General features: G+C 37.4%; 1 protein-coding gene across 1 annotated transcript in view; it reads left to right on the top strand.

Moving 5' to 3' along the window:
- LOC140158017 (intermembrane lipid transfer protein VPS13A-like) overlaps positions 1-2,840 on the top strand; it is a 202,974-nt gene extending 200,134 nt beyond the window's left edge. Inside the window, 3 exon segments of the mRNA XM_072181266.1 lie at positions 731-854; positions 1,546-1,602; positions 2,423-2,840. Coding sequence (XP_072037367.1) covers positions 731-854; positions 1,546-1,602; positions 2,423-2,542 — 301 coding nt within the window. The 3' untranslated portion in view covers positions 2,543-2,840.
- Positions 2,841-13,124: the final 10,284 nt, after the last annotated feature.

Consider the following 13,124-nt stretch of genomic DNA (forward strand, 5'->3'; position numbering starts at 1 on the left):
TTCATACACGTTTATGCGATCTGTTCATGCTCAGTATCCCATATGGTGTTGCTATTACAGAAAATTTGATTTGTTGTCAGGTAAAATGCAGGATTTGTTTCCAATACACTAACTGGAAATGCAATACACTAATAAGCGGGGATAGCTGTTTGGTGTAGACATATTTTACTGCATTTTCAGCGTAAAGATTTTAAATTGTGCGTCAAAATTGTGATATATTAAACTGAGAATATTATTTATGAAAAGAACGAAATGAAAGCCCATTCAGCTAAGACCATGGTGCTGTACACTGGCTATAGAATATTAAATCACAAATACAATACAGCACAGTGAATAGCTATAAAACTTTCTTTATCGGCATCAATAATAGAATATTGATTTAAATGGAATTGAATACATGAGTTTGTACACTCGTCACTGAGCGATCTAGCGATTGGTTTCTAGCCAATCAGATAGGACTCCTTTTCTTGCGTTCGGAAAGGCAAGGTCTCTTATTAGTGAAATACCAAACGCCCGTCGCTCACCAACGGAGTATTAGGACGTGATTCATTTCAGGGAAAAAGTATTTATTTAGACGCTATCAACACTATGCACCAGCTATCTAGTCATGATTAGTTGTGGCGTTAAAATACCCAAACAAATAAGTTTCCAACGATACAGTTCTTTCAGGGACACCCTGTAGTGTCATTTTTGTCATTCTTACCTTTTCTTGCTCTCTTGATTACTACAGACAAATGATGGTTATAGAGAAATGTCGCTGGTACGGAGGCTGGGACTTGAAGCATGCCGATGTCTTGGATAGGATTATAGGCACACCAATCCTAGACGGGGGCAAGATAGTGTATCATATCAAGGTAGGATAATTAATTAAAAATCCAGAATTACATCACATATATGTGGTTGCTTCTCTTAATTGAGCTCTATGAAATTGTTGTTGTTGTTGTTGTTGTTGTTGTTGTGTATCATATCAAGGTAGGATAATTAATTAAAAATCCAGAATTACATCACATATATGTGGTTGCTTCTCTTAATTGAGCTCTATGAAATTGTTGTTGTTGTTGTTGTTGTTGTTGTTGTTGTTGTTGTTGTTGTTGTTGTTCATGTTGTTGTTGTTGTTGTTGTTGTTGTTGTTGTTGTTGTTGTTGTTGTTAAAATTATAGTAAAAGTGCAAATGAACAACACCCCCATTGGGCTATTTAATTTAAAATCCATTCACCCCCTATATGGAAGACATGACCTGAATCTCCCACACAGGGAGTGTGAATTTCAAATGCGGTTGCCTGAATGGGTGACTCTATTTGTAATTCACACTCCCTGTGTGGGAGATTAAGGTCATGTCTTCCATAGGGAGTAAATGTATTTCAACTGGAATAGCCCAATCATCACTAAGTTTTGTCCTGTGCATGGTTTTCAATTTACAGCAAAATGTCCCAACAATATTTTACAAGATTGTAGTCTTTCCCAAATAAGAATATGTGTGCTGGATAAACAAGACAGGATACCAGACAACAATACTCATAGTTAGTGATTTATTTCCCTTTGTAGGATAACGGCAAAATGATAGCACGAGAAATAGACTGTCACAATGAGGAATTGTCACAAGTAAGTAAATCAATCAATACATGTACATATGAACATTATATTTAACCCTAGAACTACTGAGCCATATTTTGTAACACAGACTACGAAGTGGGGGGATTGTTGCAACCCCCCCCCCTACCTACCCCGGAGTAAGGTACTGAGGTAAAAATTTAACGATTACCGTAGGTTGTTTGGGCGTAAACGGGTGCATTTTTATGACAAATAAAAATCTCGGGGGGGGGGGTGGGGGGGTAATATGTGTAGGGTTAAGAGACTATCAATGATCAGTGATTTGTCAAATATGAATATGAACACCAGAACACCCTAAAAGTTATCCCAATTTAGATTTTGCACTTTTGGATAAAGATGAGCTAATTAAAGCAAAACGTTACAGCTAAAGCAATGTGATGATGTAATGAAAGGTTGGTTATCTGTATTAGTCAATACAATTCAATTATTTTTATCAGATTTGCTGCAACAGATTCTGACGCTTTAGTGCCAGTTCAGACCCCATCTGCTATAGCTGCCATGTGTCAAATTTGTAGATGTGTACAATATAGAATGCAGGAAATTTTCAAATATCTATAGGGCAGCTATTGCAGGTAAGGCCTTCTTGCACTAACCCCAGATAAATTGATCCATTGTGATTGGCTGAATCCATCTGTGATGGCAGTAAATACATACGGGTCACAAGATTCCTCAGAAGTAGCTGTATAAAGTGAGACACCCCCCCCCCAAAAAAAAATAATTACAACACAGGGTCACAAGTTGTTTGTCCTAGAAGAAATGGAACCATGGTCATGCACGCTGACAGTATTATTTTCTCTTGCTTGTATTTCAGTGGCTGGTTGAAAAGCTCACACTAGCTACCCATCTACCACCAGAGGAGAGCACCCCCGGTGCATTTGTTACTGCTGATTCTATACCTGGACTTGTCAAGCAGAACTCACAATACTGTTAACTTCTACACAATAACCACCCATCTACCACTACATGGGAGCACCCCTGGTGCATAATGGTAATGCTTACTCCGTGTGGCCATGCTGATAACCACCCATCTCCTGGTGCATTTGTTACTGTTGGTTCTCTACCTGGACTTACCAAGCAGAACTCACAAACAGGTCAACCCTCTCCACGCAGGGGTCGACTGCAGAACACAAGTTCCAAATTTTCTTTACAAATTCAAAAATTTCAGAATTGTTCATTTTCATGACCATATTTGGAATCAGCATGAAAAGTGCATGAAAATGAGTACAAACAAGCCTTTGGTTCAGTGGTTCTTGAGATAGCTCTTGATACTGTAAGAAAATATCTCAAAACTTGTACTTTTTGTGATAAAACCTCTGACCAGCATGCAAAGCTGTTGCATTAGTTCCTGCTGGTTCTCTATGAGGACATACATGTACCAAGAAGAGCTTGCAAGACTCTTCACTTTGACACACAGTGTAGTACCCAATTACCCACAAGAAGTGATCACCCCCTGTGGTTGTTACAGCCAGTTGTCTACCATGACATGGACTTGCCGAGTTAAATACAGTACTGTCAGCCTTTATCAATGTCCTGTAATGAAATTACATTATACACTATAAAGTTGTGAGTGTAAACTAGTGGGTGTATTTTAATATATTTCAAAATACAAATTTAATATTATTCATAATACGTAGTTAATAACTCAAATTGTCACAACTCTCAACAATATACAGGGTGTATCAAAATGATTGGTACTCATCAATATCCAGTGAGCATGGCCAAGACTGCCTCAGTCTCAGCATAACATCTACCTTATTTGTACAGTTATGTAATCAAAGGTCACCAAACTATAAATTGTTGTCATTTCAAGAGGATGTGTGTTGATTTTAGCAAAAGCAGGCGTTTCATTAGACGACAAAGTTGATGGGTACCAACCATTTTGATACAGCCTGTAGTGGTCAGATGTGACCGCTCATGAAAATTTTTACCTCCGACGATATCAGCAAAAACTGGTCACACTTTTATATCATGTATGCAAACCACTGAAGAAGTAAACACTATTTATACCGTAATTGTGATATGAGTCTCCATTCTCGTTTCCTGTTTTTTAATATCATGTAAATTCCTATAAGGGTGTGTAATTCCCAACAGCATGTACACTAGCTACTCAACCATATTTTCTGAACATTAGATATATTTAACCACATTACTATTCCAGATGAGATCCATACCCTCCCTGTGGAAGACATGACCTTAATCTTCCACTCAGGGAGTGTGAATTTCAAATGGGGTTACCTGAATTGGTGACTCTGTTTAAAATCTACACCCCCTGTGTGGGGGTTAAGCATGATTAAGGGCATAGGGGGTATGGAACTCAGCTGGAATAGCAGATTTGAAACCAGAGTTGTATAACCTAATGTATATGATTGCCCGTGTAGCAGTTTTCTGTGTGTGATACCGTCAACATTCCCATGTTATTGAGAATAAATTATTTTTCACAAATTGTAGATTCCATTAGAATAAGGAATTTCCTCGTGTTAAGCATATTTAATCATTGTAACTATTTGTATAATGGAATGATATAAACTTAAGGGAGTAGTTCATTAATTACTCAAATTTATCCTACAAACTTAACCATCAAATTGTTGGAGCTCATATTAGAATAACCAGGATTCGAGGTTGTAGAATTTGACAGTTTCTTTGGAGAACTTCGGTATATGTGGTCTAATGGTAGAACACAGGCTTCATGATTGTGAGATTGTTGGTTCGAGCCCTGCTGTGCTTGTGCGTGTTGTGCCATGGAGTAAGGGTTTTTACCTTAATTACTCCTCTCTACCCAGGTGTATAAATGGGTACTGGCATTCTTCAGTGCTGGGAAGGTAACAAACTCTCTGTGGAGGAGGTTTGGCGATCTCCGTACAGCAACATTATATGGAGGAGTCTGGCCTAGTTGCTAATATAAGAGAGATGAGCACTCTGCTCACTGTTTATACACAGGTTCGCCTCCTTTACTTTGTTTTTGTTGAGAACTTTTCATCAAGCAAGCCAATGAGACACACATCATTTATTTCAGACTAATTGTTTTGGAAATTTAATGTCTTGATATGTTTCTTTGGGAAACTAAATGTAGACCATTTTGGTTGTGTTTTTCCCATACCCCATGTTACAGACCTGCAATTAGTGGATTGAATTTATTGAACCAGTTTAAGAAAGATGGTCACCTGTGTATCGGATATATAATAGAAATGTGCATCCCAGATTCCTTCCAATTTATCTCAAGATATCAATTTCTAAGAATTTCTGACAGACAAATTTGCTTCATTTATATTTTAAATGGAAAAGACAAATCGCGTACATATGCTGTCAACAGGAACTAAAATTAGCTCTTTTTCAGACTAAGATTTGTTTCCTTAAAATAAAAATTAGAGTGTACTGCATGGGAAAACAGACGTACATGTATTAATGTGAAATAGTAAAACAGATGTCTATTATATAACAAATGTATCAAAATTTTATATTGTACATATTGAAGTTGTACATATTGCTGACTGTACAGAGGAGAACTCCCAAATCAAACCACCTGATACAATAATAGAATTAACATAAAGAAGCACCTGTTAACCCCATGAAAACTACCTGCCGATTGGCCAAAAAGATGCTTTCATCATCAATTGGACTAATCAGTAACATTGTTAGAATAATTTCACCACACAAAAAAATGGGGTGAATTGTTTCAAAGCTCCATTCAGATTGGTGATTAAAATGAAGATATCATGTAATAGACCAATCAGAGGCAATGTTAGATCAACAGGTAGTGCTCAGGGGGTTAAATAAATAAAAGCGTCCTATAGTGTATACCATAATATTGCGGACCACAAGCATATGATGTGCAACCCCTGCTCAAAACAATGTGAACTGATTTTCATATCATTCTAATATTGATACGTTGAGGCTTATAACTTTGGTACAAAGAGTTACCGACCAATATTTCATGTGACCTATTATGACCTGTTAATAATTATTGATATGTTATGATTAGTGGTACCTTATGTGAACAAGAATAGTTCATTTGACCTCAACAGACACTTTATATTTTCCAGAGAAAGGGTAATTTTTGTCTTTAAAGAAGGTAACATGTTAGATTTCACCTTTGAAAAAGATGAGAGTGGCGAGATGTGATTTGCTTGATTTTCAGTGAAAAAAATGGGGAGAAAATCGCTAAGTATTACTCGCTCCCGGGTTCAGGTCCAATATGATGGTGCCTATGTAACAGCATTGTCATCATATTATGTATTAAGTTATGTATATATGTAGAAATAATATAGATAACATGAATAGATGGTACTTGTATGTAAACAATTTATTTTCTATGAAACAAGTAATTGCAATATGAAACTTGATATGGTGCATTCCACTAGAAGATGTAATGGGCAATGCCAGTTGAAATCTATACACCCCCCTATGAAAGACATGACTTAAATGTTCCACACAGGGAGTGTGAATATTAAATAGGGTTACCTGAATGGGTGACTTTTATCTGAAATTTACGCTTGTATGGATTTCAACTGTAATAGCCCAATGGTGCATTCCACCACAACATGTAACGGGCTGTGCCAGTTGAAATCCATACACCCCCTATGAAAGACATGACTTTAATGTTTCACACAGGGAGTGTGAATATTAAATGGGTTACCTAAATGGGTGACTTTTATCTGAAATTTACGCTTGTATGGATTTCAACTGTAATAGCCCACCACCACAAGATGTAATGGGCTGTGCCAGTTAAAATCCATACACCCCCTATGAAAGACATGACTTTAATGTTCCACACAGGGAGTGTGAATATTAAATGGGTTACCTAAATGGGTGACTTTTATCTGAAATTTACGCTTGTATGGATTTCAACTGTAATAGCCCAATGGTGCATTCCACCACAACATGTAACGGGCTGTGCCAGTTGAAATCCCTACACCCCCCATGAAAGACATGACTTTAATGTTCCACACAGGGAATGTGAATATTAAATGGGGTTACCTGAATGGGTGACTTTTATCTGAAATTTACGCTTGTATGGATTTTAACTGGAATATCCCAGTGGTGCATTCCACTAAATGAACTCTAACTCAATATAATGTATCAACTATTATGGTACATTGTACAAAGTAAGAGTCGTATACCGTATTTCGTCAAATAGTCGCCCCCTCAAATAAACGCCCCCACCACTTTTTTTTTCAACCAAGATGTTTCAAAAATGCCGATATTTCCATGCTATCTTGTGTAGTAAGCTTACCAAGTTGCGCATGGTCAATAATAGCCGATAATTGGCTTAAAATCTGGATCAGAAACCCGAAGTGAACCAAAAGTCAGTGTCAAAAGTTCATAGTTCGTCATTTTAGCGTGACTTTTAAGCTTACCTAATGATTTTAACGTGAATTGTCGTGTTAAAAATGACCTCTAATAAACGCCCCCCCTTGGGAAAATGTAACGCCCCCGGGGGCGTTTATTTGACGAAATACGGTACTTTTGATCAGCTTGAGGTTGTTAGTGACATAGCTGCTGATTTTCTGGCCGCAGTAAAAGCAGGTGAGATGACCCATATGGCATATTATGGTGCTGGATTTGGAATGAAAATGGACTAATATAATCCACTTGAAATCCATACCCCCTTTGGAAGACATGACTTTAATCTTCCACACTCCACACAGAGAGTGTGAATTTCAAATGGGATTACCTGAATGGGTGACTCCATTTGAAATCTAAACCCCCTGTGTGGGAGATTAAGGTCATGTCTTCCGTAAGGGGTGTATGGATTTCAGTTGGAATAGCCCTATGTATACAAGGTTTGTCCCATTTATTTATTGTTCACCCCTACAACACAAGAGGCTCATATGACAAGTCTATGTAAATGGTATAAGAAAAGTTTATGTGGATGCATTCCTGATACCTTTGGGTGCATTTCTGAAGTTAGATGTATTCCTAATACATTTGGGTGCATTTCTGAAGTTAGATGTATTCCTAATACATTTGGGTGCATTTCTGACACCGCTGGGTGTATTCCTAATACATTTGGGTGCTTTTCTTAGACATCTGGGTGTATTCCTAATACATTTTGGTGCATTTCTGAGACATCTGGGTGTATTCCTAATACATTTGGGTGCTTTTTTGAAACATTTTTGTGTATTCCTAATAATTTGGGTGCATTTCTGAGTCATCTGGGTGTATTCCAAATACATTTGGGTGCTTTTCTAGTAATTTGCAGGTGAACATTAAATAGCTCTTCTGGAGCCTTCAAGGCGAGCTGTTCAGAGCATTTACAATAGAGTCTTAGGAGAGAATGGTCAACTAAGGAGGGCTAAAATCACTCTCCTATATCAGATTTAAGGAGAACAATAGAGAGTGATTGCTCTAGCTCTCCTCAAAAGGTAGTCTCTGAAGTTTTTGTTGATGAGTTACAACAAAAACATTTATTTGCAACCAACTCCCAGAAAACCGAATTCTGATTGAATGTTTGAACTGTTGCTGTATTTTTAACCTAGTACTCTTTAGTAACATGTTTTTACTTCAGTTATGAATTTTATATGTTGAAAAATTCGACCAAATGCACAAATTTAAATAAATTTTAAACTTTTTATCATTCATCTACCCCAAAACACCATTTATCCATATCCAGAAAGTGCAATATCAGAATTGTGTATTTCTTTCAAATAAGCAAGCTATGCTGTTATTATAAAATATTATTTTGTTATGTTTGTATTGATGGCTGTAAATTGATAATGTAGTACTAGTATTAAGCAAAAATATGAGTACTGTTAAGTGCTGGTGTAATAATGTACAGTGTGTGTTGACAGGTTTATCCAAACTTTAGCAGACTGAGCAAGGAATTATAACCAAGACCACCTGTGTTCATTTTGTTTATTTATTTGTTTGTTTGTTTGTGACAGCTGGTCACATGATTCGGCTGTATATACTATAGTAGGAATTCCAATTGAATGAACGCAGCTTTCAATAGCTGTATTCGATCCAACCGCGATTGTATATCGCGTATTTCAAACAACAAAGCGAACGCACGACCTTGGATAAGATGCTAACCAATCATGAGTGCGTTGGCATGGTTGGATTCACTTCCGCGTTACTCACGCACAGTCGCATACGCTGGCGTACATCGCACAGTGTACGCAAATGTTCGTCACGCTATTGAAAGCTGCGTTCATTCAATTGTAATTTCCACTATAGGTGTTAGCCAGTTTAAACTGCTTGTAGAGTTTTGCATCAGAAGCGTATCATGACTCATTCGCTTGGGAGGCACCAGCCAATTTTTGAAATTTTGAATGGGATTCAAAATGTTCACTTTGATGAGGACACATTCCCCCGTACCCCTATGATGCTACACCACTGTTTTGCATTGTTACATTCTAAATTATACATTTCGGTCGTACTCTGCTCTGACCTGCTACAGCTAACTGAAACTATAACATTTTTCGCCATGATGTGGCAGTGACGTTGGTACGCATTGCATTAGGCGCAGCTTCAAATCGCCATCGTTCGATCAGAGCACTGGCGTACACACGCTCACTCTTCAAGACAAGCGAAACGTCGCTGCCGCATCAGGGTGAAAAATGGTACAGTCACTTTGCACCTTTGCCAATTCATATTGAGGGATCAGTGCAAGAAGCCCTTTCCTGTAATAGCTGCCCCATAGACATTTGACAATTTCTGCCATTCTACACTGTATACAACTCAAAATATGACACATGGCAGCAATTGCAGAAAAGACCTTCTTGCCCTATGCCCAAATGTGCTTTTTATGGTTTGTTCTCATGAAATTTGTAATTATGATCTGCAAACAAGTACCTCACTCATCTCCTAACTGGGCTATTCCTTTTAAAATCCTTACTCCCTCTATGGAAGACTTGATCACAATATCCCACACAGGGGGTGTAGATTTCAAAAGGAGTTGCCCATGTAGGCAACCCCATTTGAAATTCATACCCCTTGTGAGGAAGATTAAGGTCATGTCTTCCATAGGGGTGTGGATTTTAACTGAATAGCCAACACAGGTATACTTCCACTGCACTGTATCTCTGCAACACTCTACCTCCTCAGCAGTAACCGGGATCTTGCCCCAGTTTGCTCAATCTTGATCATATGACCAAATATGGATCAAATCACACATTTTTAGGGCACTAGAGCAAGAATCATGTTATTGTAGTGTGAACTCTTCCCGAAGACACTTCAACTCAATTATTTCAATAATTATTTCTTGTACATCTGTATACATAATGTAGTTAAGAGATTTGGGTCTTCTTCCGTTGCGGGTGAGCTATGTACATAATAGTATTGAATTATTATTATTGTATTGTACATTATGCAAAAATACATTTTGTTCTTATGTGGAATTACACTGCAGAAGTTCTATAAGAAATTTGATTTATACCAATGATAGGAAGCAAGTTTTACACAAAAACATTGTTGTGTGCTAATGTTTGAAAATCAGGAAGTATTTACACATAAACATATTGGTGCGTTAAGCATATTTTTAAAATTTGTTGCTAAATGTTTTAGGTACGGTATGGAATTAAGTTGACAGTAATAGTATGCTGCGTTATTATTCTGTCAAAAATACAAGTACATTTGCATACACTTTTTTCCTACCCAACTATTGTGTTTGTATATAAGGCTATTCCAGTTGAATCCATCACTCCCTATGGCATATATAACCTTAATCCTCCACACAGGGGGGTGTAGATTTCAAATGGAGTCACCCATTCAGGTGATTCCATTTCAAGTTCACACTCCCTGTGTGGGAGATTAAGGTCATGCCTTCCACAGGGGGTGGATGGATTTCAAGTGGAATAGCCCATTATGATTTATCTTAGCTGTCATACACAGGAAAACCTCCTATGTGCTTTTGGCCCCTGAACATGTTTAAAACAAAACCGCCAACAGGTTACATTGGAGGTTTTGCTTTTAACATGTTCAGGGGCCAATGACACATAGGAGGTTTTTCCCGCCCAACGACGATTCCTGCTTTTAACAGTGTTATGAATGAATACCAGAGTTGCCAAAGTTAAAAAGAAAAAAGTACATGGGTGTGTTTCACCAGAGTTGCCAAAGATATGAAGCCAAATATGATATCTTACAAATATAATAACTCAAAAAGGTTCTACCTTGGTGCATGCTACAACAAAAAAATGTGGTGCAGAACTCTTTAGGTGCCAAAGTTGAAGTGCAAACTGACAATTTTTTAATTGATTTGGATTTGAGGTACAAATGGGCTAGTCCCTTTAAAATCCATGCTCCCCTGTAGAAGGTGTTAGAAATATCTTCCACAGGGGGAGTATGAATTCAATGTGTGGGTTTCAATGCGCTAATTCGATTTGATATTCACACTCCCCCTGTGGAAGATATTTCCAAAATCTTCCACAGGGGGAGTGTGGAGTTAAAATTGATTAACCCAACTCCTAAAAATATGTATTGATGAAGTTGTGCAACTCTGATTTCAATTAATTATAAGTGTTATGTTGTTTAACCCCATGAGAACTACCTGCTGATTGGCCAAAATTAATATTGTGTCAAATTTTGAACCAATCAAGGAGGGTATTAATAAGATCATCTGCAAACGCAAGTTTGACCATAAATAGTTTAAAGCCTAGTCATAATTGGCCATTGAAATGAGCATTTCAAGTTATCAACCAATCAGAAATGCTGTTAGATGACCAGTAGTGTCCAGAGGGTTAAGTTTTAATAACAAGCGAGACATGCTCTGTATTATTGAAGCATAGAATACTTATTTTAATATGTTATCCCAGTACCATTGCAGATCACTGTTTTAGAATGATAGGGATTATCAGATATGTTATGTACAAAATATGTTGCTTAACTGTACCATCAGAGACGATCAACAATTATATGTAGGCCAACTTGCAAAAATCCCCCTCTTTAAGCAGTTGTGGCACGGGGGCAAATGCCCTCCCAGTCAGAACTCTTGGCCCCCTATTGCCTCCCAGTAAAAACTCAAAATTTGCTACTGTCTGTAAGTATAAATTGTTATCCATAGTGACGACTGCCATGCTAGAGTGTGTACATGTACACAAACCATGGCTTTTAAATGCATCACTCAAGCTGGTCACACACATTTTGATGCCAGATTTTTGTCTCCATCAAATTGGTCACGATTTTATGTTTGCCATTTGGCCAGGCCACTTTAGAACCACTATAGCAGCATTGTCCACTCTGATGGTTATGCATCAGATCTGTAATGTCTGTAATATAAATGGGCTATTCCAGATGAAATCTTTCCACCCCCTGTGGAAGACATGACCTTAATCTTCCACACAGGGAGTGTGAATTTCAAATGGAATGGCCCAATGTATGACAATACTAGTAAGGTGCTGTACAAGTTTAGTGGGTTTTTTTTAGTTTGTGTCATTTCATCAATAGTATTAATAAGAATAGTTTGATGGCTTGATGCTGAATTTCAAAGTTGTTGTTGTACTAACGATGTTTTATTTAAAAAGTTTATGATTTTGATGTTTTTGAGTTTTAAATTTTACTTATGCAGTATAAGATAAGTTGTGGTAACATGTGCAATCATGTATAAGTTCTAAGTTTTTAAGGTTGGTGTAAATTTCATGAGAATGACAAACTGATTATTCAGTTATGATCAATTATGGGTTTCCATCATGTATAGGGCTGTTCCAATTGAAACCCCCTATGGAAGACATGACCTTTATCTCCTACATAGGGTATGTAGATTTCAAATGGAGTCGCCCATTTAGCTAATCCCATTTGAAATTCACACTCCCTGTGTGGCAGATAAAGGTTGTGTCTTCCATAGGGGGTGTATTAATTTAAACTGGAATAGACTATTATTTTAACATATAATCATGATTTTTATAAGGTATGTACAATTTTTGCAAGACTTCAGAATAGTGGCCATTGCCCAAAGAGTTTAGGGCTAGGTTTAGGGTTAGATTAAGAATTTTGTTTAGTACGAAGAGATTTTGGTGTTGGATTAAGGTTGGGTCCATACACATGGCTACTATTCTCAAGTTGTTTAACATTCTGACATGATTTTGTGTACCCTTAACACAAGTGTGTTTAGGGTTAGAGTTTTAGGTTTTTGTGCAATTAACGACCCCCAAATATTCCATAATGAAATTTTGATTGTAATTGTTGTAACCAAAGTAGCATGTAAATTGTACTGATGTTCAGTTTTGTTTATTTGAGTAATTGTTATGCACTGTACCGTAATACAGACATAATGTATGTACCGCAATACACACATACATGTATATAATACAGAATCTGGATGTAATATGATATGGAACTGATACTGGTTTCCTTGTCTTTGATCAATTGGATGTGGTATAATGACAGGGTCATACAGGCAACCTGGTAAATTGAGCTTATAATGATAATAATAATGAGTGGGATAGAGGATAAATGACATGATCTTACAACCTTCCGACCGATAGCCTAGCACACCAAACTACATGACCACCCTCTACCTCTAGGCTAATACTGTAGCCTTCTACAGGGTGGACTAAGGATGACCACCATTTCCCTTCTCC

This window comes from Amphiura filiformis, chromosome 7 (assembly GCF_039555335.1).
Source record: "Amphiura filiformis chromosome 7, Afil_fr2py, whole genome shotgun sequence".
Taxonomy (NCBI): Eukaryota; Metazoa; Echinodermata; class Ophiuroidea; order Amphilepidida; family Amphiuridae; genus Amphiura; species Amphiura filiformis.